The 26,181-nt window shown below is 35.2% G+C and overlaps 1 protein-coding gene across 2 annotated transcripts in view; it reads left to right on the forward strand.

The window, feature by feature from the left end:
* Positions 1 to 26,181, forward strand: part of LOC131949346 (uncharacterized) — a 79,620-nt gene that overhangs the window by 25,900 nt on the left and 27,539 nt on the right. For both annotated transcript variants that reach the window (XM_059311204.1, XM_059311211.1), the window contains exons 2-4: positions 3,368 to 3,532; positions 9,260 to 9,317; positions 24,086 to 24,114. In XM_059311204.1, the coding sequence (XP_059167187.1) occupies positions 3,375 to 3,532; positions 9,260 to 9,317; positions 24,086 to 24,114 (245 nt within the window). In that variant the 5' untranslated portion in view covers positions 3,368 to 3,374. The remainder of the gene's footprint in view (positions 1 to 3,367; positions 3,533 to 9,259; positions 9,318 to 24,085; positions 24,115 to 26,181) is intronic.

Consider the following 26,181-nt stretch of genomic DNA (forward strand, 5'->3'; position numbering starts at 1 on the left):
CCAAAATCTAGTTTTTGCGCAGCTAATTTGAATCTACAGTCCGATAGGCTCTAGATCTACTTTCTATTTTTACATGCGAGTTGTAATACTACCACCCTCCCATCCCGCATCTCAGTTTCTTTCCCACGACAGGGTGGGGGAGGGAGGACCGCTGGTTGGGTATATGAAGTGAGCTCTGTGTGACCCGCTAGTGATGTCATCAGCAGTGTACTACAGGCCAACTGTAAGCTTAGATGAACTCAAACTGACCCCGCGTGACGGTGTCTAGCTGGAGGAAAAAAATACGGTACTGGCAATAAAAAAAACAAAACAACTATCTGAAATTCTATTTTTGGCTGAAATATTTTAAATTTTTCAAGAATTAGGGGTCGTCCATAAATGACGTCACACTCGTAGGGGGAGGGGGGTCCGTAATTTTGTGACGGTGTGATGCAGGGGGGGGGGGTTCAGATGGTGGGACGTCACACTTTTGCATCATAAAAAGCAATGTTAGAAAACGAATTTTAGCCGTTATTTCGCGTTTTAGAAAACTGTAATAGGAATTGATCAAAATACTCTATGTTGACGGCGTTCTGACAAGATTTTAGAAAATATCGATGTTTTAAGAAAAAATCAACATCAATTTTGAGAGGGGATGTAGGCTGAGGTGTGACGTCATTTTAGGGGTGGGGGGGTCTGGCTTTCTGTGACGAAGTGGGCAGGAGGGGGGGGGGGGGGTAAAAATCGTCAAAAAAAGCGCAAAGTTTCCAAAATACAGTTTATTTTTAGTAGGACAAATCTAAGCTACTCAGGTTGATCTACTTGTTCATTAAAAGTTAAAATTACAGTTTGGCTATTTACTGTTTAAGACTCCCATTTAAATCACAATGCCATGTCCATTTTAAAAAGACAAGACATGGTTGCAGCTGTTCTGTTTGTTTACAATTGACATTGTTAGTACGGATGATGACATTGGTGAGGGGTTATGTCACTTGACACTGGGATATAGCTATGATTGCTAGGCTCAATATGTTTCTCAGTAGCAAACATCTAAATTAATTTATAATTATTTTACTAAGTGAATTTACTCACACTATTTCAGTAATCATTGAATTGAAAACACAAGTGCAAACATATAATTGATTAACATTTTAAATAAGTTTATTGCTGAAATTGTTTTCTAATATTTTTAAAGTTGTGAAAATTTACTTTTTTTTTGGGGGGGGGGGGGAAATAAAGAAGAACTGTTATTTAGTTGTTTAAGAAGTGTCACATTTATATATTTAACTACTCATTGGCATAAGTGGGGGGGGGGGGGGGGGGGCTGATGAAAAGGGATAACATTTTTGTTTACAAAAAGCTCATTTTATGCTGAAGTATTGAATTATACAGAGTCAAAGTTAAGAAAAGAAACTGCTACATGACTACACACTGATTCAACTTTTCTCTACCTCAATTGTGTAGTACAAAGATAAAAATTGTAACAGGATAGTGACTGGTAAAAAGTGCCACCAAATTTTCCAAAGGGGGGAGGAGAGAAAGGAGAGATAGCAATTTTATGAATAACAATTTATAAATGGGAGGGGTGGGGTGCAAAATTGAATCTACTTTAACTAAACTAAATGGTTTAGAAACAGTTACTTTTAAAAATTACAAATGCTATGCTTCATAGCATTTTATAAAGACCACTTCCTAATTAAGGAATGTCAAACTCCCTTCCATTCAGCGCGGGGTTGAGTCGTTGCTTTTTAATAGGTTAAATTATGTCCTGGAATTTTGGTTTTTTCTCCTGGAAAACTCCTGGAATTCTCCTGGAATTTCAAGTTCACTTTGGTGTAGGAACCCTGATGTCTTCATGTCTTGACCCACGTTCCAACTACGAACCGTATCTATCAGGTAGAATGCCTGCAATTTCGCTCGGGCGTTTCGATCTAGACTCCAGACAGACAGACTGACGAGAAAGTATGTTGAATAAAAGCTTGTAAAAACGGCGTCTATCTTATCAACGGTTATACCTCACTGTCGGCGAATGAAAGCGCCTATGTTGTGGTCAGTGACTGTATTAAACTGTTAGTCAACAAAGGCGCACTTTTACGACTTCACTGATACATTTCACCATATTTTTATATGGTTTTGGTTTGAGGGATGTATGTGATGAATGTCACCAATATAGTCCAAGTCGTCGAAACTAAGCTGAGAAATATATTTGCTCAGACATATTTAGACAAACACTAGAAAGAAAAGGAACTGAGGCGGTGTTGTACTCCGTACAACCGCTCGAAAATAATTTTAAGTACATGATACGCGTGATTGAAAATTGAAAAATTAAATTTAAAAAAATGACAAAATGACATTGAGATTTCAAAACATCCAGTAGTTAAGTTTATCACACATTTTTCAAATCTATGACATGAATGTACAATATCTGTTCAAGTGTGATGTTGCGGGATTTATCCAAGTCTGTGTAAGATGTATCATAGTTTAACTATCGTTCTATCATTCGTGTAAGATGTGTCTGTCATAGTTTAACCATTGTCCTATCATTGTGTACGATGTGTCTGTCACAGTTTAACCTTTGTTCTATCATTCGTGTAAGATGTGTCTGTCATAGTTTAACCATTGTCCTATCATTGTGTACGATGTGTCTGTCACAGTTTAACCTTTGTTCTATCATTCGTGTAAGATGTGTCTGTCATAGTTTAACCATTGTCCTATCATTGTGTACGATGTGTCTGTCACAGTTTAACCTTTGTTCTATCATTCGTGTAAGATGTGTCTGTCATAGTTTAACCATTGTCCTATCATTGTGTACGATGTGTCTGTCACAGTTTAACCTTTGTTCTATCATTCGTGTAAGATGTGTCTGTCACAGTTTAATCATTGTCCTATCATTGTGTACGATGTGTCTGTAACAGTTTAACCTTTGTTCTATCATTCGTGTAAGATGTGTGTGTGTCATAGTTTAACCATTGTTCTATCATTCGTGTAAATTGTCAGCAAACGTATTGTCGGGTTTATAATAATAAGTTTTCTTTGCCGATTTCCTAATCATTATTCATCATCTTTTCAGTAACCTTGGGTGGGTTGTCGACATAATCGAGCCAGGATCCGAACGTAATTGCTACTATATATATATATATATATATATATATATATATATATATATATATATATATATATATATATATATATATATATATATATATATATATATATATATATATATATATATATATATATATATATATATTAAAAAGCTGGCGCGTTTTTGTGCACTCGCTACTTCATTACCAGGAAAACCTGCATGCGCCACTAATTTGAGATCTTAAAAAAATGCGATAAATTAAAATCTCTTTCTGAACCGGAATTTGTATTTTTATCGTTTCAGAAGAAGGATGGAAGGAGGCTTGGATTTGTCTGACATCGGAAACTCAATTTCAAACTTACTATTTGCTACTCGAACCAGTGAAGTAAAACCAACATCACCTAATTACCAGCTGAATTTCGCGGTGCATTGCCTGCCTGCAATCATTTTGTTGTGCCTGCTTTACAGGTTTTTATCTCTAGTTTAACTTCATAAACCAAAACACACATTGAATACACACACAGCGGGAGTAATCTCCCTAAACTTTTTCACATATTCTTATAAAATAGTAATAGGGACGGGACTTAAGTCCGTCCGGGCTTTAGAAATGGCTTTTATTTATTGATTTTTACTTCCTCGTATATACGAAGTATAGAGTCCTTGCAAACACGTGGCCTAAATCACGTGATACCTACGCCCGCCGCCACGTGTACACCAGACGTAAACACAATCAGCTGTTCACCAGCGCAGGAGGTGTTCACTGTATGTAAAGAATCGCACCCGCGGAAAAGTAAAAATACGTTAAAAAACTTGAACTCTTAGGAATTGAAGATCCTTATACTGTTATTGACAGTTTCGTGGATAATATAAATATGTGCCCGAAATTTCTAAATAAAAATACTCTTAGTAATACTGTTTGCGTTTAGAGTTTAAGTAGACGAATCTGATCAAATACAGGTTATCTACAGAGCAAACGTGAGACCACTTAACTCCTACAAAACCTACACTACAACGACTAGTATAATTCATGGGTAATAACCACTGCTGTTCTTAGATCTCAGCCAATCTGGGTAGCATGTTATACAAGTTAAGACCCTTATAATACTGATGTTCAACCCTCACGATGGCCAGCCCCCACCCTTTTCTAGCCCACAATAAAACCAAAGAAGTCAGTACCACTGCTCTCCCCTGAAAATTTCTCACCTCTGTGATACCCAGCCCCACCGAGATAGTATCTCTTATATAATTTTGACCCTCAGTGCTCAGCAGGGAGAACAAAGGGGAAATCAGCCCCACTGCTCTCCCCTCAACATTTCTCACCTCGATGTCATGTTATGTCATTTATAGCACACATGGCTTATCATGGGGAAATCATTAAGGTAGATTAGTTAGTACCATCCCTTTTTAACTCTGGACAGCTACACACTAGTATACTAGCTACACACTAGGTGCCTACTGTAAACTACTAGACTGTAGGCCCTAAGTAGACCTGCAATTGTATCAATTGTAGACTGGGTCCATTGTTATTAATCTAAACCATCTCACTTATAATGTGTCTAGCTTTATTTGTTTCTTTTATAAACAGTGGATTTAAAAAAATATTAGCCTAATCATTAACCAAATAATAATAATGTGGTTATTTGTTGTTGGATGGTATGATCTAGATTCTAGTACTAGGCTACATAAACTTAGTAGACTAATTACTAGATATGCATTTGAATTTAATTAAACTCATTCCAGTATCAGATACATATTGCTGTAAAAAGATACAAAGTAGGTAGGCCTTAGTAATTTATTAAAGCCTTCTACTACAATAATATCAACTACATGATTGCATAAACTTTTAAAAATTTAATTAAAGTAGCAGATTCTAGATTTAAGTCTAGTCATACAATCTATTTCAATTTTAGAAAACTTAGTTGGCTAAAAAAAATTGTTAGATTATAGAACGAAATTTTAGATCTTAGAGACAATTAAATGCTTTATTATTATGACTACTTTTGATTTATTATGGGTGTATTTTGAATGGAATGTAGATCTAAATTTTGTAATTAAATTTAAGTAAATAAGTAGTTTCTAGATTCTATGTCTACCCAGCGGAGCCAGTCACCCTAAATCCAGAATCTAGATCTGTGGTCCGAATTTTGTTTACGCCATTTTTAGAGCTAAATTCTAGATCTAGATATTAAAACACTATTATTACTATTAAATCTTATTATTCTTATTATTACTTTTGACTTTGTCTTTAACTATTAGTATTTGTGAAGGTCGAGCATATTTGTTTTATTAATAGTTATTTTTTATAATTAAAATGAAGTTTATTATTTTACTGTCCTTACCTGCAACAAAGTGTCGAGAACAGATTCGCATATTATTTGCCGCTGCTTCACTCACACCGCTGCGATAAATATTGGCTAAAAATTGACGGCGTCTACGTTCTGTTAACTGTCGATCTTTATCATCTTGGTTTAATATAACCCTTGGCAGTCGAAATAAAGGAATCCCTTTAGATACACTTCGAGTATCACAACCTTTCACCGCACAGATCACCATTTTAAATTAGATCTGTACACCGCGATGGCGGATGTTTGCATTCACGAACGGACGTGACGTCATATGAAAGGACTCTATAGAGAAAGTCGTATAATCGTGCAAAAAAAAAAATCGAGATTTTTTAAAATCTCGACGTTTTAGGGCTTCCTGAGTCGGAAAAACATAGTTTTTCAATCATGTCCGTATGCCTGTATGTGTGTGTGTGTGTGAACACGATAACTTGAGTACCGTTACAGCTAGGTTGATGAAATTTCATATATACGTACATCCGTACCAACTTTTGAGCGATTTCCGATAACCGGAAGTGGAACTTTTTCTACTTTCGATTTTTCAAAAGCCTATAACTTGAGTACTATTTCAGAAAGATTTATGAAATTTCACATGTAAGTAAAAGTTCTACTTCTCTGCCTTCGGCCAAATTTTGAGTAATTTCCGTCGACCGGAAGTAGTGATTTACGCTATTTCCGATTTCTCAAAAAAAACGCATGTTCGGTCACAAAATTTTATTTTAAATTACATTATACATAATACACTACAGTACTATATAGCAATATATAGATATAGATCTATGGGGAAAGGGATGTGTCAAAATAAAACATAAGGAAATTGCGCTTAAATTGTCACTAGACTTTTTATTAACTTGTTTTTTTAAATTTAAATACTGGGAAAAAAATACATAAAAATGTTTTAATAACACGCTTTTATGTTATATAATGCTCTAAAAAGTAGAAAATAAACGACATACTACTATTTAGCTATAAAGAAAAGCGTTAAGACCCGACTAGTATCTTGCGATCGCAAGTATATAATTTTATTGACTCGCCTTCTGTCACACTTGTAGGGGGGAGGGGGGGGGTCCGTAATTTTGTGACGATGTGTGATGAGGGGGAGGGGGGGTCAGATGTTGCGACGTCACATTTTTGCATTATAAAAAAGCAATGTTAGAAAACGAATTTTAGACGTTATTTCGCGTTTTAGATAACTGTTTTAATCAATTGTAATAGTTTAGACAAGGTTTTGGAAAAATATCAATGTTTTAAAAAAATTCAACTGCAATTTTGAGGGGGGTTGTAGGTTGAGGTGTGACGTCATTTTAGGGGGGGGGGGGTCTGGCTTTTTGTGACGAAGTGTGACGGAGGGGAGGGGGGGGGGGGAGGTAAAAATCGTCAAAAAAAGCGTGACGTCATTTATGGATGACCCCTTATTGAATGTAGACATTTTTAAATTCAATTTTAATGACTAACCTAAAGTCTAATAAGATTAAAAATAGATATTCGTGCATAGTGATGGGAGACTAATGTATGTTAAAACAAGTTAATAAAAAGTCTAGTGACAATTTAAGCGCAATTTCCTTAATTAATTTTTTGTGACCGAACGAAAGGATATTTTTGAAAACTTTCTTCGGCAATATTGTTCTAAATTATGGCAGGAATCGATTGGTAAATGTTTCAAGTCGCTAAGTGGTCTGGTTGCCGAGATATGGGTTTTTTTTTCTTTTCCGGGAAATTGAGGAAGGATTCCGGGAATTTTTTTGGCCCACAATCATCCTCGGAACTTGCTTAACATATTTGCTTTTGGAACTAGTCCTCGATATTGCTTCGTTGAGGAGAAGATACGACTTAAAGCTGCGGACACACATTCATCCATCACCAGAAATGACGAGTTAATAATCGCAATTGTCAGTATGGAAATTGCGCTAAAAAGTGTGCACGAAATCGCTGCATTTAGAAGTTTTTAAAAAGAATAAAGATTTCTTTTTTAGACCTAACGATCCATTGGTGGAGTTCATATGTTTTTAGACCTCGACGTATAAAGGGATAATGTGATCAGCCATTACTATCGTGAGTTAGGCACCAATCTGAGTTGGGTGGACTCAGGGACTTTCCACTCAGAGTTTCTTCCAGGCATCTCTTCGGGGGGGCGAAGCCCCCCCCCCCCCGAAATTTTTTTACCGCCCCTACGAACGAAATGAAATTTATATAATTTATATAGAAAATATATACTTTTAACAGTGACCGCCCCCCCCCCCCGAAGAAAGTCTACCGCCCCCCCCCCCCCCCCCACCCCCCACGATAATTTCAAGTGCCCCCCCCCCCCCGGAGAAAAAAGTCTGGAAGAAACACTGGTTCCACTGACTTGAACCCGGAATCGAACTCGAAACTATCGGTTTAGCAGTCTAGCGCTCCACCGCTAGGCCATGTGGGTCAAACTTAAGTCCATAAATCCAACCCACATTTATAACGAAATGTATCGACTAAACTAATGATGACCGAGACAAGAAAAACCCCGAGGTTTCTAAATATATGCACTAGAAATCTATGAGCATAGTTAGAAGAAATGACACTAATGCAGGGCCAGCGCTACCATAAGCCGAACTAGGCGACCGCCTAGGGCGCTATCCATAGTTGGCGCAAAAATGTGTAATCGCCATTATTAAAAAGTACCTAATAATTAATAACTTAGCGTAGCGATCTATTTCGGTGCCCAGGACGAACTATCAATTTCGACGACAGCAGTAAATCGACGACAGCAGTAATTGTTCTTCAGTAACTATCATACACTGTTGTGTAGAGAATAAAAAGTTACGGCGGGAATACATGAGATTAAGGCGTTTTAAAACTCGATTATTTCAGGCACAAATTAGTTTGAGCCTATCTCTGTGTGGTTTGTAGTCTTATATATATATGTAACTAGGGGAAGTTACCAGAGATATAAGAACGCAGTACAGCGCTGTCAACTTTGACACGACTGATGTAATAACGCAGGTGTTGGCTGATAACGATCAGAAAGCCAAGGCGTAGTATCTTGGGAAGCGATACGATAAGAACGCAATACGGTCTGTCAACTTTGATGTGACAGGATGCAGATGGCTTATTAAATCGGACTGTACGACAGAAGCGGCGTAATTAACATTCTGATGCAACGATTAGAATCGATTACGATTACGATTATGATAGAACCGAATACGATTACGAATACGAAGGGGATATATAGGAAGGCGATGGCTGAGCTCGCTCTCTCTCTCGCTCTCTCTCTCGATCAGTCAGTCAGTGTGGCAGTATCAAGTTGGTTATTGAACGGGTTAGCCGTATTGTGTTAAGAAGGACGATAGACATGTGCATTCAGTTATGTGAAGACTAGTGAGGACTGTTGGGGGTCAGTTGATTCAGACTATTATTGTGAAGCATTCCTTTTGATTCATTATATTATTGTGAAGCATTTCTTTGATTCATGTAATAAAAGGATCAATAGCGAACCTGCATCTTCGAGTATCTATACTGTGGTCGATGTGTGTAGAATGAGTGGTTAGACTCGGTAACATTTGGCGTTGTCGAGCAGAACTCGTTAACATTTGGCACTACAGGCAAATAGTCTCGTTACACACACATATATATATATATATATATATATATATATATATATATATATATATATATATATATATATATATATATTGCGGGGGAGGGGCGCTTACACAGAAATATACAGATACTAGAAGTATTATATCACAACAGCTCAAAAATATTCAGGAGAAATTCTTTAGTCGATCTAGGCCATTTGATTATTATGTATATTTTAGTTTATTAATTTTTAAAAACCACGTTGTACTAATAGTTTATAGCTTTTTAATTAACTTTTCAGATTTAAAGTGTTGCAAAGGCTAAAAGATTGGTTTTCCAATAAAAAAAATCAAAATCAAGTAAGTGTAATGGGCACTGAAATCAAGTAAGTGTAATGAGCACTAAAATCTATTAAGTGTAATAAGCACTAAAATCAAGAAAGTGTAATGAACATTATAAACAAATAAGTGTATTGAGCACTAAATTTAATTTAGAGCAATGAACTCTAATTTCAGCACTGAAATCAAGTAAGTTGTTTAGAGAAGTAATTTCTGCCAAAAATAAAAAAAATAAAATTGACACCCTCCTCCACCTACCTAATTTTTCCGAAGAAATCGGATATCTTTTTGTCTGAATTTTATTTTTGCAATAAAAAAGCAAGGCGAATTTATTGGAAGGTGCCTAGTTCAGTGTCGGAATGGCTGTGTCGCCAGAGAGCGCATATAGACCCCGGCTCGAAACCGAGAAAGTAGCGTTTGGCTAAAACATATTTCAGGGTCCAACCATCATTACCATGGCAACAAAGGTTACAACGAAAGCTGCGCAACTCGCTAGTGACATCGAGAAAGTAGCGTGTGACTACTCATGTACGCCTAGCTAATTAGTTTTTGCTCTTAATCTATTTGTAAAATAAATTTTGTAGTGTTCAAATCATATAAGATATATATATATATATATATATATATATATATATATATATATATATATATATATATATATATATATATATATGTATATATATATATATATATATATATATATATATATATATATATATATATGTATATATATATATATATATATATATATATATATATATATATATATATATATATATATATATATATATATATATACACTTATATACTAACCGTCCCGTCCAGGCCCTGCTCTGGCCTCTGTGAAAAAGCTATATGTTAGGACCATTACCTGTATGTTTAGTAATCATCATAAACCCGGCATTGCCCATCCTAACCACAACCAACCAAAAAAAAAAAAACGTAAACCTAACGCAAACACGATTACAAATACGAAAACAAAAACCTAACAACAAACCCAAACACAAACATAAATACCAAGAAAAAACAAACACAAAAAAAATTCGAACGAAAACAAACCAATTCGGAACGTAAACCCAACCACAACATAACACAAAGACAACACAAACAAAACACCAACACAAAAAAGATAACTAAAAACCTGCGGGAATTCCCGTTCTTGAATAAACGAATTCCCCTTTGTGCGCAAAAAAAGACAGACACAAACGAATGCGCAAAAACCCACAAATAATGACCTGCGGGAATTCCCGTTCAAGAATAAAGATGTATTTTTTTTTTACGTCAAATGTCTTTAATTAAAAAAATGTTTAGTAAATAGTACGTTCAGTGTATTAAATAAGTAAAAGGCAGAATTAAAAATACCTACCAAATGCATTTGATTAATCCGTGCTAATTATGTAATTCTTTATTTCCCAACACCAAAAAAAAAAAGAAATAAAAGGTATTTTCTTTTCCACCAATTCAATGTTTTATTAAGGGAAGTAATTGTGTTTTCCTAATTTATCAAAGGGAATTAAGTGCTAAAGGACTAAATATAAATAATGTTCAGACATAATTAGAATTTTTGTAAAAGGTGATATTTTTTAAAAAAATTTGTTTAATGAACATGCAGACAATTATTACTGTCAGTTTGAAAAATGAAAATTATTTCCCAACACTTTCAGTACTAATTTTTTAAACCATGCATTTAGACCATGAGCGCTATAATTATCTAACTTTTGAATCCATGGAAGTATCGTATTTTCTTATATTCTTTTGTAATCCACGACAAACATAATTACATACATACATTTCAGCTATATATATATATATACTAGCCGTCCCGGCCAGGCCCTGCTCTGGCTTCTGTGATAAACCTTTCTGTTAAAGACCATTACCTGTGTGTTTATTAATCATCATAAACCCGGCATTGCCCACCCAAACCATAACCAACCAAAACCTAAACAACAAAACGCAAACATAACGCTAACACAATTACAAATACAAACGAAAACAAAAAACTAACAACAAACCCAACCACAACCACAAACACCAATATGAACACAAAGAAAAAAACGAAAAAGCAAACGAAAACAAACCAAATCCAAACGCACAAAATCAACCACAAACACAAACCCAAAGAAAAAAACACAAATGAAAAAGCAAACGAAAACAAACCAAATTTATTAATCCAAACGCAAAACCAACCACAAACACAAATACAAACACAAACCCAAAGAAAAAACACAAACGAAAACGAAAAAAGAAAGAACAAAAACGAACCAAAACGCAACCACTAACGCAAACCCAACCTAAACACAATGAAAACACTAACGCGTACATAAACGCAAAGTGCTCACAGTCTAGCCCGGGGCGGAATCGCCTGTTTCAGCTTAATAAACGACTATAGTACACCAACTTATTCATAGTCTTTTGCACTCACTTAAACGAACGTAGGTGCCAAACCGAACACGGGAGGCCCGGGGCCCCAAATAGCACCCTGTCTGGGCACCAGAGGACGTCCGGATTCGATTCACTTAAAGACTATAGTAACCTTTCTTATCCATACTCTATCGCACTGTTTAAAGCGAAATTATGCACCATAACGCTCACAGGATAGCCCAGAGCGCCAAATTGAACCCTGGTGGGGCGCCGGCGGACGCACCTGTTTCAGTTTAATGAACAATTATAATACTCCAAGCTTAACCGTAAAATACCTACAACATTTGCACTTGATCAATCCCAGCTAATTATGTAATTATTTTTTTCCCAACACCAAAACAAAGTAATAAAAAGTAAATTCTTTTCCACTAATGCAATGTTTTGTAAAGGGAAGTAATTGTGTTTTACTAATTTATCAAAGAGAAGTAAGTCATAACGGACTAAATATAAATAATTTTCAGACTTAATTAGAATTTTTGTAAAAGATGAAATTTTTTAAAAATTGTGTTTAACTCATAAATTTAGACTATGAGCTCGATAATAATCTAACACTTAAATCCATCAAAGTATGTCCACGACAAACAAACTTATTACATGTTACATACAGAATTGAGCTTTATATATATATATATATATATATATATATATATATATATATATATATATATATATATATATATATATATATATATATATATATATATATATATATGTATATATATATATATATATATATATATATATATATATATATGTATATATATATATATATATATATATATATATATATATATATATATATATATATATGTATATATATATATAAACACACAATATCGTGCTCATCCCCGCGCGTTGTTGCGAGCTAGAAGAAAGTCTGACAAAATAATTTAAGAGGGTTTCATCCATCCGTTACCAACCCTTTATTCTTACATGCGTGACCTTGTTTCTAAAATTCAAGTTATTTAAATGTAAACAATGCCTTGGCTACATTTCTTGGATCAAATTTCTCGGGGCTGGACTATGCCTACACTACCGCCAAGTATCCCCCAGGGCTTGGTGTATGAAAGCCTTGAGTGTACGTAATCACTCTAAGTACTAGTAAAATAGAACACATTTCGGCAACCGCCTAGGTGTCAGGGATGTAGAAGGGCGCTCTCCGGAGCCCCTGGTAATTCTACCTCGGGGCTGCCGTGTACAGCCCTTGGCTCGATTTTATCAACGAATGTCGTGTGCCACAGTGTCAATATTATAGACTTGCCATGACTTAGTCCTCTCTGCTCCTTTTGGAACACAGGACCTCTACCATTTCCTTCCATTTCATCCGATCCCCAGCTATTAATTTTGCAGTCTCCCAGGACATCCCAGTTGGCTTCAGTTCTTCAAGAAGACTCCGCCTCCAGTTCTGTCTTGGGCGCCCTCTCTTCCGCTTTTCCTGGCGGTTTTTCTCAAGCGCTTGGCGTGTAATATTTGGGTGAGCATTTCGTAGCGTGTCCCACCCAGCGCCACTTCCTCCTTCATATTTGCACAGCCATAGGCTCCTGTCTTGCTTTTCTCCATAATTCTATGTTCGGCACTTAGTCCGGCCATCTCAATTTCAATATCTGTCTAAGGCATCTGTTCATGAAGGTCTGTATCTTTGCTGTGCTTGCTTTGGAGACTATACATGTCTCTGCTCGATTCAGCAGAACTGCCTTGACATTTGAGTTAAATATCCTAATTTTTGTGGTAATGGAGATGGCAGAACTTTTCCATATGGGTCGCAGAACGTACGTCCTCCTCTGTGCCTCCCGTTTTGCTGATCTTGCTGCCAAGGTAGACAAACTCTTCCACATCATTTACCTGTCTTCCTTCTATTGTCACTGGGGCCTCCTGGTTATTGTTAATTCTCATCACTTCTGTCTTTTCTTTGTTGATCTTGATACCTACGCGCTGGGAGATGGCTCTTAATGCATCAACTTTTTCCTGCATGTCTTGTAGCCTGTGCGAGAGTAAGGCAAGATCATCTGCAAACTCTAGATCCTCCAGTTTTCCTGTGAGTGCCCACTGTATATCTTTTTCAGAACTGGCATAGGCTGTGTGTGTCACCCAATTGAGTACCACCAAGAAGAGGCGGGGGTGACAGCAGACATCCTTGTCTCACACCTGTGTTGACCTGGAACTCTTTAGACAGTTTCCCAGCATGGCTAACTTGGCATGAAAATCCATTCCTGGATTTCCACTAACTTAGCAGGTACTCCAAAGTGTCTCAACAGATTCCATATTGTTTGCCTATCTACACTATCAAATGCCTTCTCAGAGTCAACAAAGCAGATGTAAAGTGGGGCTTGCCATTCTATCGTCTGTTCTACAATAATTCTATGAGTGGCAATCTTATCTGTACAAGATCTTTCTTTCCTAAACCCTGCTTGTTCCTCTCTTAGCGCAAGGTCAACCACCTCTTTCATTCTGTCCAAAATTACTCTGGTAAGGACTTTACTTAGGATGGACAAAAAGGCAATACCCCTCCATTTTCCACACTGAGATAAGTCACTTTTCTTATGCAACTTCACAAGGAGGCTCCTCTTTCAGTCGGTTGGGATCTGTCTTGTGTTCCAGACCAAGTTAAGTAATGTATGAAGTCGATTTACTACTTCTTCTCCGACTTGCTTTAATGCCTCTGCTGGGATATTATCTGGTCCTGATGCCTTGCCGCTCTTCAAACTATTTAAGATTTTCTTGTCTGGTGATTTCCTCGGTATTGATGTTTAGGGGTTCCCCTGGCTCCAGGTCTGGTGGATCTTGTGGTGATGGGCTGTTTAGTATTTCCTGTTCTCTCCATCGTGCCAGTTGTTCTTCAATTGACGTTAGAAGTTTGCAATTGTTGCTCCTCACTGGCCTGTTGTGATTAATTTTCCTCCCACTCAAAGTTTTGATTGTGGCATAGACCGTTTTGAGATCTCCCTTACTGGCAGCTGTTTCGGCCTGTTCTGCCATTTCATTTATAAACAATCTCTTGTCATTTCTTAGTTTCCTTTTCGCCTCTTTAGCCTTTTCGTTATATCGAGAGGCTGCTTGTTTCTGCTGCCATGTTTTTGCTTGATTTAGTTCGCTCTTTAGGCTCTATCTTTCTTCCACCATCTGCCATGTATCATCTGAGATACAGGGCTTCTTGTTGGGCGCTTGTCTTCCTGGAGCCTCTTCGCAGGCTTTGATAGTGGCTTGCTTAAATATTTCCCAGGTGTGTTCAACTGAATCAAAATCTTTTTCTTGTCTTTAGGACTTCAAACCGATTCTTTAGGGTGACCTGAAAATGTGTCCTGTTATCTTGTGTCTTAAGTTTACTTACAAAAAATCTTCTTCGTGAATCAATTTTATGTTGCCTCCTCTTCGTCTTTAAGCTTCATCCTAAGTTTAGCAACAACCAGGTGGTGATCGAATCCTATGTCGGCTCCTCGCTTTGTTTTCACATCCTGCAGTGAGGCCCTCCAACGACGCCGTACCGCGACATGATCAATCTGGTTTTCGGTATGATGATCTGGTGATATCCAGGTGGCTTTATGGCAATTTCGGTGGGGGGAAAAGTGTACCGCCGATAAAAAGCTCATTTGAGGCACAAAAGTCTGTGAAGAGTTCACCATTCTCATTCATTTCTCATTGGTTCCCATCTCCATTTCCCTGCCTCTGTTATCTCTGCCTACTTTGACATTTAAATCACCCATGAGGATCAGCATGTCGCGCTTGGGAATCCTTATCAACCACAGACTGAAGCTCTCCGTAGAAGAGATCTTTTTTCTTCCTCGTTTGCGTTGTTCGTAGGAGAGTAGCACATGATAATGGAGGTATTTTGAAACCTGGATTCAAATCTAGCTTTAATTATTCGATCAGACACAGTTTCCCATTCCATCAGGCTTTTTGTTGCTTGTTTTGTCAATAGCAAGGCTACGCCTGCCCCTTGTGGGTCGTCCTCATTTTATTTTCTCGAGTATAGCAGTGTTTCTCCCGTCTGGAATTTTCTCTCCAAGGGTGTTCCATCCTTTTTCGCACAGGCCGAGCACTGTAAGATGATACTGTTGCATTTCTTTCACTGCCTGTGCACACCTCCCTGCTTCCCATAGTGTTCTGACTTTGCATGTTCCTACGAGGATAGGTTTCTTTTGCGATAGTAGTTTTGGGGCTTTGGGGACGCGCCTGATTTAATTTAGATTTAGTGAACGACTCGAATACCACATTTTATCCATATTCAGTCACATTCTTTAAAACAAACGTATGCAACATAGCGCTCATTGGAAAGCCCCGAGGGAGCAAAATAGCACCCCGCAGGGCGCTGGCGAACGCGGCTGATTTGATTAAGTGAGCGACTACAGCAACCCATTGTATCCATAACCTATCGCTCTGTTTAAAATTAACGTAGGCACCATAGTGCTCACGGGTGGGCAACAAATAACCACCTGACGCGCTTGATTCGATATAGTCAACGATTTTTGTTGCCCATCGTGTCTTTAGTATATAGTTTTTTTTAAAACGAGTGTTGGCGTAATCACTGGGGCGCCGGCGGCTGCGTCTGCTGCAGTTTTACCGTTGAATATAGTATTACCCGCTAAGCAGGACGCCCGATTAACGGAAACCACTTGTTCCGGATCTCTGGACGCCAAACAGTGTATTGACAAAAATTTCACCCTCCCAGTTGCCGTAAATAAGAATAATTTTTTCCCTGCAGAAACCTTATGGGGAGTATTCTTATAAACTTCCCAAAGTTTTATGGTACTCGGTAATCTACATAGAATCTACGGACAGGCGAAAAATGGCTTAATGGGATATGCTCTGTTTTTTTTCTGTTTTTTACAATTTAAGATCTAAAGCCCTTTGAATAATTTTACCACGTTTGGCACATGAAAGTAAGTATTAAACAGCAAAAAAGGGTTGAAAACATTTTTGGTTGTCATGGAAACCCGAAAAAAACGCCATTTTCAATTTTTCGGTACTTTTAAATAGGCTAAGGCGTTACTATTGATGGATTTATAACAGTAAAATTTAAACGGCTTATATTTCAGTATCTATTAGAAATTGTGTCACGACAACTTTTCCGAAAGAGCTACTGAACAGAATTCTACAAGGTCTGAAAAATAATACCCTTTTAGTATTCAAAAGTTTCAAAATTTGCATATTATTTATTATAAACTTTTTTTTCTATGAAAGCCATCACAATTCCGTGGTGAAAAAAGTTTTATATCTGCATGAAGAACAAATACTGAAAATTGTTTAATAAATAAAAAAAAACGTAGTGGCTTTTTAGTGTTAAAAAAGTGCGAACTGAGAAAAACAGCAAAAGGTAACGAAAAGTAGGTCACAAAAATACCATGTCTGTGTAATTTGTAAAGCCGATTGTAAGTTTTGAGTGTTTCCGAGATTATTGAAAATACACTTATCAAAAACACGAGAAATGTAGCTTACCAATGATGCCAAATACAATATGAGTAAAATATCAGGTCCCTTTTGATTAGTATGGCGGAGCAAGAGTCGCAAAGGATATGTAGTAAAATAATCCGCCACATGGCGGAGGGTGAAGGAGCCGCAGGGACAATGACATTTAGTAAAATACTCACCCACCTGGGTGAAGGCGGAGCAGGAGGTGCAGTCGCAGGGACAATGAGATAGGTGGGTGAGGGTGAGGAGGTGCAGGGACAATGAGATATAGTGGTGGCGGAGGGTGGCAGAGGAGGAGGGTGAAGGAGGAGTAGGTCAGTAGGTCAGGTGAGAGGGTGACCTTGTGACGTAATGACCACCGGGGGCCTAGTTACGTAATAACCACCGGCTTTGTGACATAGTTACGTAATTTGTTTATTTGTTCGTTTTTAATGAGTTTTTTATTTGAATTTTTTAATTAGTTTAATTTTTATTTTTTTAATTTAATTATTTAAATTTTTAATGTTTTAATTTTTTTAATTTTTAATTTTTTAATTTTTAATTTTAATTTTTTTTTTTAATTATTTAATTTTAATTTTAATTTAGATGTTTAAAAAAATTAATTTTTAATTTTAATTTTTTAATTTTTAATTTTTTAAATTTTAATTTTTTAATTTTATTTTTAACTTTAATTTGTTGGTTTTAATTACTTTTTTATTTGTTTGTTTATTTGTTATTTATTTGTTTTTATTTGTTTTTTTTTTTTTCTGACAATCGTGTACAAAAATAGGATTTCTTTGTATATACCAGTATACCTGGGGTCAAATCCATTAACAGAAACACCAAATTTATAAATAACTTTGAGTCGCTCAACATTTTCCCCGGGTTGCCCGTTTGACATGTACTGCCCGGTGATTAATGGTTTTTTTCGCCGGTTGCCCGATTGACAAGTAACGCGCGTTGATTAACGGATTTTTCCCAGTCGGCTTGACTGCCGGCCATAATTTATCGCCGAAGGTAAGGGTTCCTACGGTGCATTGGCACGTGAGCACCTTCTCAGGTATGCGGAGCTGAGGTGATTTATGACCCTGGAATTTCGTTCGTCTTACACGAAGGGAAGGTTGAATGTCTTTGTCGGGTAAAGTAATTGCTTTTTCGCGAAGTTCAGAGCAAGTCGTTAGTTTTTAACTGAATACCAGGACCGTGCTTAACATTCACAATTTTTCACATTAGTCAGCAAAATTTACTTTGTGTATAAAATATAAACTCACATAATATCAGTGGTTCATTTTTTCGTTCGTTTTTTAATTAGTTTGATTTTAATTACTTTGTTTTTTATTATTTTGTTTAATTTTAAAATACCGAAGTATTTTAAAACGATACAAATTATTTTTATTTTTAAAAATGTATTTTTAATATACTCATTGAAATAAAATATTTAACAAATTTAGAGTTTTCAATAGGTCATAACAACAATTCGTGTTGAAAAAACGTGCGGGTGAACCGCGCCAGTTGTTCTTTATGTGGTTACCTATATCATTACATCTATACTTAGCGCGACATCTGTTCTGCAATGACCAGCTATCTCATTAAATCTATAATTAACTTTGCAACTATGGTTGAGTCGATCGATACACCTGACAACAAGTGTTAGATACAGTATTTTGTAGGTACATTTATTTTATTTACATAAAAATTTTGTTTTTGGTTATACCATTTGTACTGCTTATAGATTATTAGAAGAATCTTCAATAGGCCCTACTTGTTTGTTGGTTTCATACACTTTTATTTATTTCCATAAGTTAGACTATATTCTAATCACGACGTTTTCATTGTGTTTTTATTTTTATTATTTTTTCATCCGCTGTTAACTTTAAGGTTCTATAACTCTATATATTTAAATACTTTTTTTATTCAACCGAGTTTACTTTCCCTAACGTAAATACATGTAAAGGGTATTGATTAGTTTACAAGGAGAGTAATACAACCTTCTTTCACAACCATAAAGAAATAACCATTGGTAATTTTGGAGTGGAAATTCATACTAGGTCGGTAAAGGCGGAGAGAACTCATAGGTATACATTATCATGGTGACAACAAAAGCGACCCTTATTTTATTTACGTTAAAGAGTGTTTTCCAAAAAGTGTCACCATTCCGTTGTCATTTTCGCAGCTGAGTTTATTTTAAGTGTGCTTCCCGTGCGCTCTTGTTTACATTTAAAAATACGTGTCGCGTGTCTTGCTCACGTGTCTTCCCTAATAGAGAAACGAGAGGAAAGACAACTGTTCTAAAATTAGAACAGTCTTGTTTACAGCCACGAGTAACGTCCCTTGTGAAAAAAATTCTCGTCAGAATGCGTAACTAAACATTCAATTTCTTTAACAAGTTAAAAAATAATTTAGGATGACAATGATTAACAACATTAAGACACATCCCTTTTGTTTTCTGTGACGACAAGGCACAATACGCTTTTGTATTTTATGTCTCAAGCAGAGGGGCGGGATATTTTTCTTTTTAGCGTGTTGTAAACAAAGGGTAGAGGAGGCGATTACTAAGTAAGAGGGGAGAGAAGGTGGTTTGTATCGAGATATTTGAAAACACGGTGATGTTTAACTATGCTTACAGACCTCAACCAAAAAAGTCAAGCTTTCTACATGAGTGCTATCGGCGAAACTTGTTTTAAACATTTTTAATACGATACAATCTTTTCTTTTAGTAAGGTTTTTTTAATTTTGTTTTCGTTCACACTTGGTGATTTTTGTCCAAAGATTTTTTATTCTAAGTTTTTCGGTCAGAGCTATCCTCTCTATCGGCCAAATATCTTAAAAGTCAAGGTAGACCGATAAACAAAACGCAACATCGTGTAATTTACTTTGACTACTTGAGCATAGGTCGTATCAATTATAACGTTATCAACTGCCACGGAGAGTTTAACAAACTGAACTTAGGGGCTAAAACAAACACAAAGCCAATTACATACACACTAAATTAGTACATACACTGTTCGCTAAATGAAACTAGAAGGAAGAGGAATATATATCTTAGTCTTGCAGCAGATTACCTTCCCATGTTCGCTTTAGTATTACAGATTTCATCAAACTTCTTTTTGACTTGAACTTCTTTAATTTAAGAAGGTTTACTTATACATAATACAATTCGTCTAATAACAATTTTTTTATTTTTACCACTCAATTTATTTTATTTTCTATATCTTGCATTGTCATCTTAATTTTTGATCACCTTAGTAAAAATTTGCTTTAAATTTAAAAAACAACAACGTTATAGTACGTCGTGTCAAATGACACACCGTTTAAAAAGTCTACATTTAAATTTCACCAAAATAATGACGTAAGACTAAATATGATATGACTTTAGCATACATATCATTCTATCAAATCACTTAATCAAATAAAATAACAAATAAAAACAAATAAATAGCAAATAAACAAACAAATAAAAAATTAATTAAAACCAACAAATTATAGTTAAAAATAAAATATAAAAATTAAAATTAAAAATTAAAAAATTAAAATTAAAAATTAGAAATTTAAAAAGTGAAAAATTAAAAATAAAAAGGTAAAAAAAATTAAAAATTAAAAAATCAAAAATTTAAAAATATTTAAAAATTGAAAATTAAAAATTAAACTAATTAAAAAATTCAAATAAAAGACTCATTAAAAACGAACAAATAAACAAATTACGTTACTATGTCACTAAGCCGGTGGTTATTACGTAACTAGGTCACCCGGTGGTTATTACGTAACTAGGTCACCCTCTCACCTGACCTACTGACCTACTCCTCCTTCGCCCTCACCCACCTCCTCCGCCACCTCCCCCGCTACCACCAGGTGGCGGAGTATTTTACTATATCCCATTGTCCCTGCGCCTCCTCACCCTCACCCAACTGCTCCGCCACCCTCCGCTAGGTGGAGGAGTATTTTACTAAATGTCATTGTCCCTGCGGCTCCTTCACCCTCCGCCAGGTGGCGGAGTATTTTACTACATATCCTTTGCGCCTCCTGCTCCTGCTCCGCCATACTAATCAAAAGGGACCTGATATACTACTAATATGATGACCGATAATAAACGTTTCATAGAGAGCTTGTAAATTGTGAAAAAATGATTATTTTTTAATTAATAGGGTCATATAAATGGTATTTTAAACAAACCAGGAATCGGGTGATTTTTATAAGGAGCATATCACCATTGATCTATTTTATTGCTAGCTCTAGAAAAATTCATTGTATTCTCGAATTAATTTATATGTGAAGCTAAAAAGCAAAGACTTATATTAAATATTTAAGGAATAAAATAGTTTAATAAAGAAATCAATTGTTTATTGTGTTTTTATACTTGTTTTCTTTTTAACTAATTAATTCTGGTTTGTCCTTAAATCTAGTATTTCGGTATAAGTTGCGTTTCATTTCGATAAATTGCTAATATTTCTAAGTCACTATAAATCCCTGTGAAAGTTTTTAATGTTTGTGAAAAAAAAGTATTTATTCTGAATTTTTATAATAAAGGGGTGTTTCTTAAAATACATATATCTCAAACATACAAATAAAAAGAAACAAATATACAAACTTTTCGTTTATTAGTTGTATATATATATATATATAATATATATATATCTATATCTATATCTATATATATATATATATATATATATATATATATATATATATATATATATATATATATATATATATATTTATATATATATATATATATATATATATATATATATATATATATATATATATATATATATATATATATATATATATATATTAGGCAAACACAAACGCAATACAAAAGCAAATACTAACGCAAACACATACAAACACAAACGCATATAATAACGCAAAGGGAAACATAAACAAAAACAATGAAGACATTTAGGAGCGGCTTCTAAACAAACAAAAGTAATAATTAGTAAACAGTACATTCAGTGTATAAAATAAATAAAAGGTAGTATTTCAACATCAAAACATACTAAAAAAAAATAATAATATTCTGCCTTTAATTTTTGTAATTCATATATCAAGAGAAGTAATTGGTACAAATTGACGTAATTAATATACTTCTTACAAATAAAATTGCTACATTTGTAAAGGGTAATACATTTAGTTACATTTAGTTCTTCGCACATTACGTCAATCAAGATGATAAGTTGAAAATGTAAATTGATTCGAAAATGATAAATGTTGAGTGTTTTAATCGCCAATTTAGATTTTAGTAGTAAAACTAGAATACCCGTCATCCGTTGGATAACTGTGGGTTTCGGGGGTCATCCATCAAAAAACATCACGTCTGTCACTCAGAGGCATAGCGACCCTTCCCGGCGCCCGGGGACAAACTTTTCGATTTTAACACCCCCCCCCCCAAGATTTCGATTTTCAACCCCCCCAACATATGTCCCCTCGCCCCCCCTTTCCCTCCCCCCGCCTCCCCTTCCCCCCCCCCTCCCGCCCCCCCCCCCCTCCTCGCTACGCAGTGTCACTTATCGTCACAAAAACAGACCCCACATTCAAAAATATGTTTCTTATCTTTTAAAAACACCGAAAACACCGATTTCGGACTATCCCTTCATATACTGACGTCACATGTGACCTACTCAACTCTACTTCACCTGCCCAGTGTCCCGCCAAGTCTCAGACAACATGTTTTTATCGTTTAAAAAACGATTCCAGCCGAGCATGTCTCTGACCACACTATCCTTTCATATGCTTAGGACAAAGAAACAGATGAACTCTACTTCACCTGCCCTGTATCCTGCCAAGTTCAGATAGGCAACTTTATCATTCACATCTAAAAAAAAAAAAATTGAAAAAAAATATCATTGACATATTGGTCTAGAACCTGTACCACCCGCATGAGAGCGGACTACAAACTTAGCTATTTACTCGTGACGTCACAAATGAATTTTTATACTATACTTTTGAGTCTCCGCGATAGATCTAGATCTAAGTCTAGTAGTAGAATCTAGTAACTTTCAAATTAAATTTTATCTTAAATTAGCCAAACAAAGATTTATATAAAATAATTAAGGCCTGAAATAGATTCTAGATGTATTAAGGCCTGAAATAGATTCTAGATGTAGAATTTACATTAAGTCTAGATCTAGAATTTACATTGAGTCTAGTGACCTAGATCTAGATCTAGGCTAGATTCATAACTTTCCTTCGACAGCTGATCTTTAGATCTAGAGAAATTTATTGTAAAACTAAATGAAAAAAGACAGTTGAAAATTGATATAAGTGTTGGAACGTAATAAATACAGCAAACGGACGTATTGTTAAAGTTATGACCGACAGAAAATTAGATTTAGAACGCGTTAAACTTTTGAATGGGAACACAATTTTCTTCGATAGACGCCGCCATTTTATTGTACTAAAGAGTAAACAAAAAACTGTGACGTCACGGTCCCGCCGAGTGTAGTGGTCGATCTAAACTTTTTAAAAAAAATGGGTTACTCTGCGTATGAATAAATCAATAAATTAATTAACGTCTTTAAATAAATGTGTGATTAACAGTCTGTCTTAAAACAAAAATTTTTCTCTACCTACATACTATTTTACAGCTTTCCACGATGAGTGCAACCATGAGCAATAGTCGATCAGGCAAACAAAAAAACAAACAAAAAAACAAACAAAAAAACAAACAAAAAAACAAATAAATATTCAAACATGTAAACAAACTTGACTTTTAGTAGTATATAGATGAACAATTTAAAAAATAATACACAATGGCGACTAAGTCGAATTTTTTACTACATGCATGTCATCCACAGACCACAAACGTCCGCTCGCCACATAATGAGTCCATTTGAGATGTATATATTAGTTAGATAATATAATATAAACGTTTAAATCTGAATGCTGTCCCTAAATGGAAAAGCCATTACTTATATGCATATTTAAAATATCTCTGTATTTTCATATTTACATATTTGAATATTTACAATTTTTTTTTATAACAGGGAAGTGCTGGTGGTAACGTTCCTGAAAGGTAAGAGCTTATGCACATTTTTAATTTTTTTTTTACCAATGGAACCATATAATTATATAAATTTTCGCAGGTTGCATTTTCAGAATTTTTACTTTCTCGTATACGAAGTGTAGAAAAAAAAATCTCGACGTTTTACACCTCCCTGAGTCGGAAAAAAAAATAGTTTTAAAATTTTGTCCGTATGTCTGTCTGTGTCTGTGAATTTGAGTACCGTTACAGCTAGGTTGATGTAATTTATATCAAATGTGTAGTTCAGTATCAACTTTTCAGCGATTTCTCTCGAACATTTTATTAATTTCCGTTGACCGGAAGTAGTAATTTACGCTGTATCCGATTTCTCAGAATACGAAAATGGATTTATAGGGTACTAATAATATTCCGCGCTATTATACACATATTGTTTGCCATTCAGTTGGTGCGCAATTCTTTTCTTTTTTTACGAGATTCTATTCCATTTTAAGAAGTTGAAGTAAGTAAAAAATGGATTAAAAATCATGTCTATTTCCCCAGTTGCCATCCACCGTAGAGTTATATAAAATATTCGAGAAAGTTTAGGGGAGATCACTCCCGGTTTAGTACTTTCTCGCATACAGAGTATAGAGGAAGTATTGTAATCGTGAACACAAATCATATTATGGTCATTCGGTCAAGTGGCTTACGGGCATTTGTGGCATACGGGCAAGTACCCAATCGGGTATTTGTCCCATTCGGGCATTTGTCGTATTCGGACAAGTGTCTATTCGAGAAATCGGCCTTCGGGCAAGTGTCTTAAGGGAAAACGTCCGACTCCCATATATATATATATATATATATATATATATATATATATATATATATATATATATATATATATATATATATATATATATATATATATATATATAAATTAGTACAAATTGAATAGAATAGTTTGAATAGTATATAAAGAAAATAATACAGTTCAATAATTTTTAGTTGCGGTTCCCCAGGTGTGCCCTTCTTTCAGAAAATATCTTCACCACCTCCTGCTTGACATCATATGTTAAAAATTCTTTTTCGATACTTATCAAAGCTAGATTTTTTACATTGAGGACCTTGGATGTGTTTTAATTGATTTAAGTTTAGGAAGGAAACTTTTCACAACTAGCGATTGAAAATGCAATTGTGAGAAGTATCCTATATGCTATACATACTGTTGGGAATACATCACATCCAAATTCCTTTAGTGAATTTATATTAAATTAACATTTACGTGATGTGCCTCGAACCCGTACCACCCGCATTGTAACTATTACACTATCAACTCACCTATTTGGGAAGTTCCGAACAGATATAAAATTAGTGGTGTAGTTTACATAGAGATTCCGCGTCAGAAACATAAGTTACGCGAATACGCCATATTATTTCAAATATAATTTTATCCCAAATTAGCCAATACCATACCTAAGCCAACAGAGATTTACATAGATGACGCCATTAGTTATGTGTTCTTTCTTTAGTGTAAACATCTGACATGTGACGTCATTGTTAATGCGTTCTTGTCACGACAATAAACGCTTATGTTAGAAATTTGTTTCTCTATTGCAATATGCTTTTATTTTTATTTTCCCTCTTTAAAGAAAATTTATTTTATACATTTATAACGTCCACCATATTATTTTTAAAAAAAAGTCCGTATCTTTAAGTTCTCCATATATCGCTGAACATGTTGACGACATTGCCAAAAACATTGTGGACAGAGAGAAGTGCGCATATGGGCTTTTATGTATTAGGATTCACTGTAAAAAATGCTAGGGAAATATAATGACATAAATCATTTGGAAATGGAAATAAAAAAAAAAAATATTTTGCATGTTCTTCCCAAGTAGTCTTCTTTTTTTTATTACCGGGGTGAAAAGTCACGCCAAAGAAAAGTGTGACATTTCGCCCCAGCAGGCGGTTGTCATACAGTTTGATCCACACCTTTAAATCAATTTCTCAGAAGTAAAAACAATGAAAACACAAAAATAATGAAAGATGCAAGCATATTTACAGGATTCCGTTGATTAACTTTCACACTTTGTCGATGAAAACAAGTACATGTGGTTG

This window comes from Physella acuta, unplaced genomic scaffold (assembly GCF_028476545.2).
Source record: "Physella acuta isolate Inbredline_101_S28 unplaced genomic scaffold, ASM2847654v3 ptg000061l, whole genome shotgun sequence".
Taxonomy (NCBI): domain Eukaryota; kingdom Metazoa; phylum Mollusca; class Gastropoda; family Physidae; genus Physella; species Physella acuta.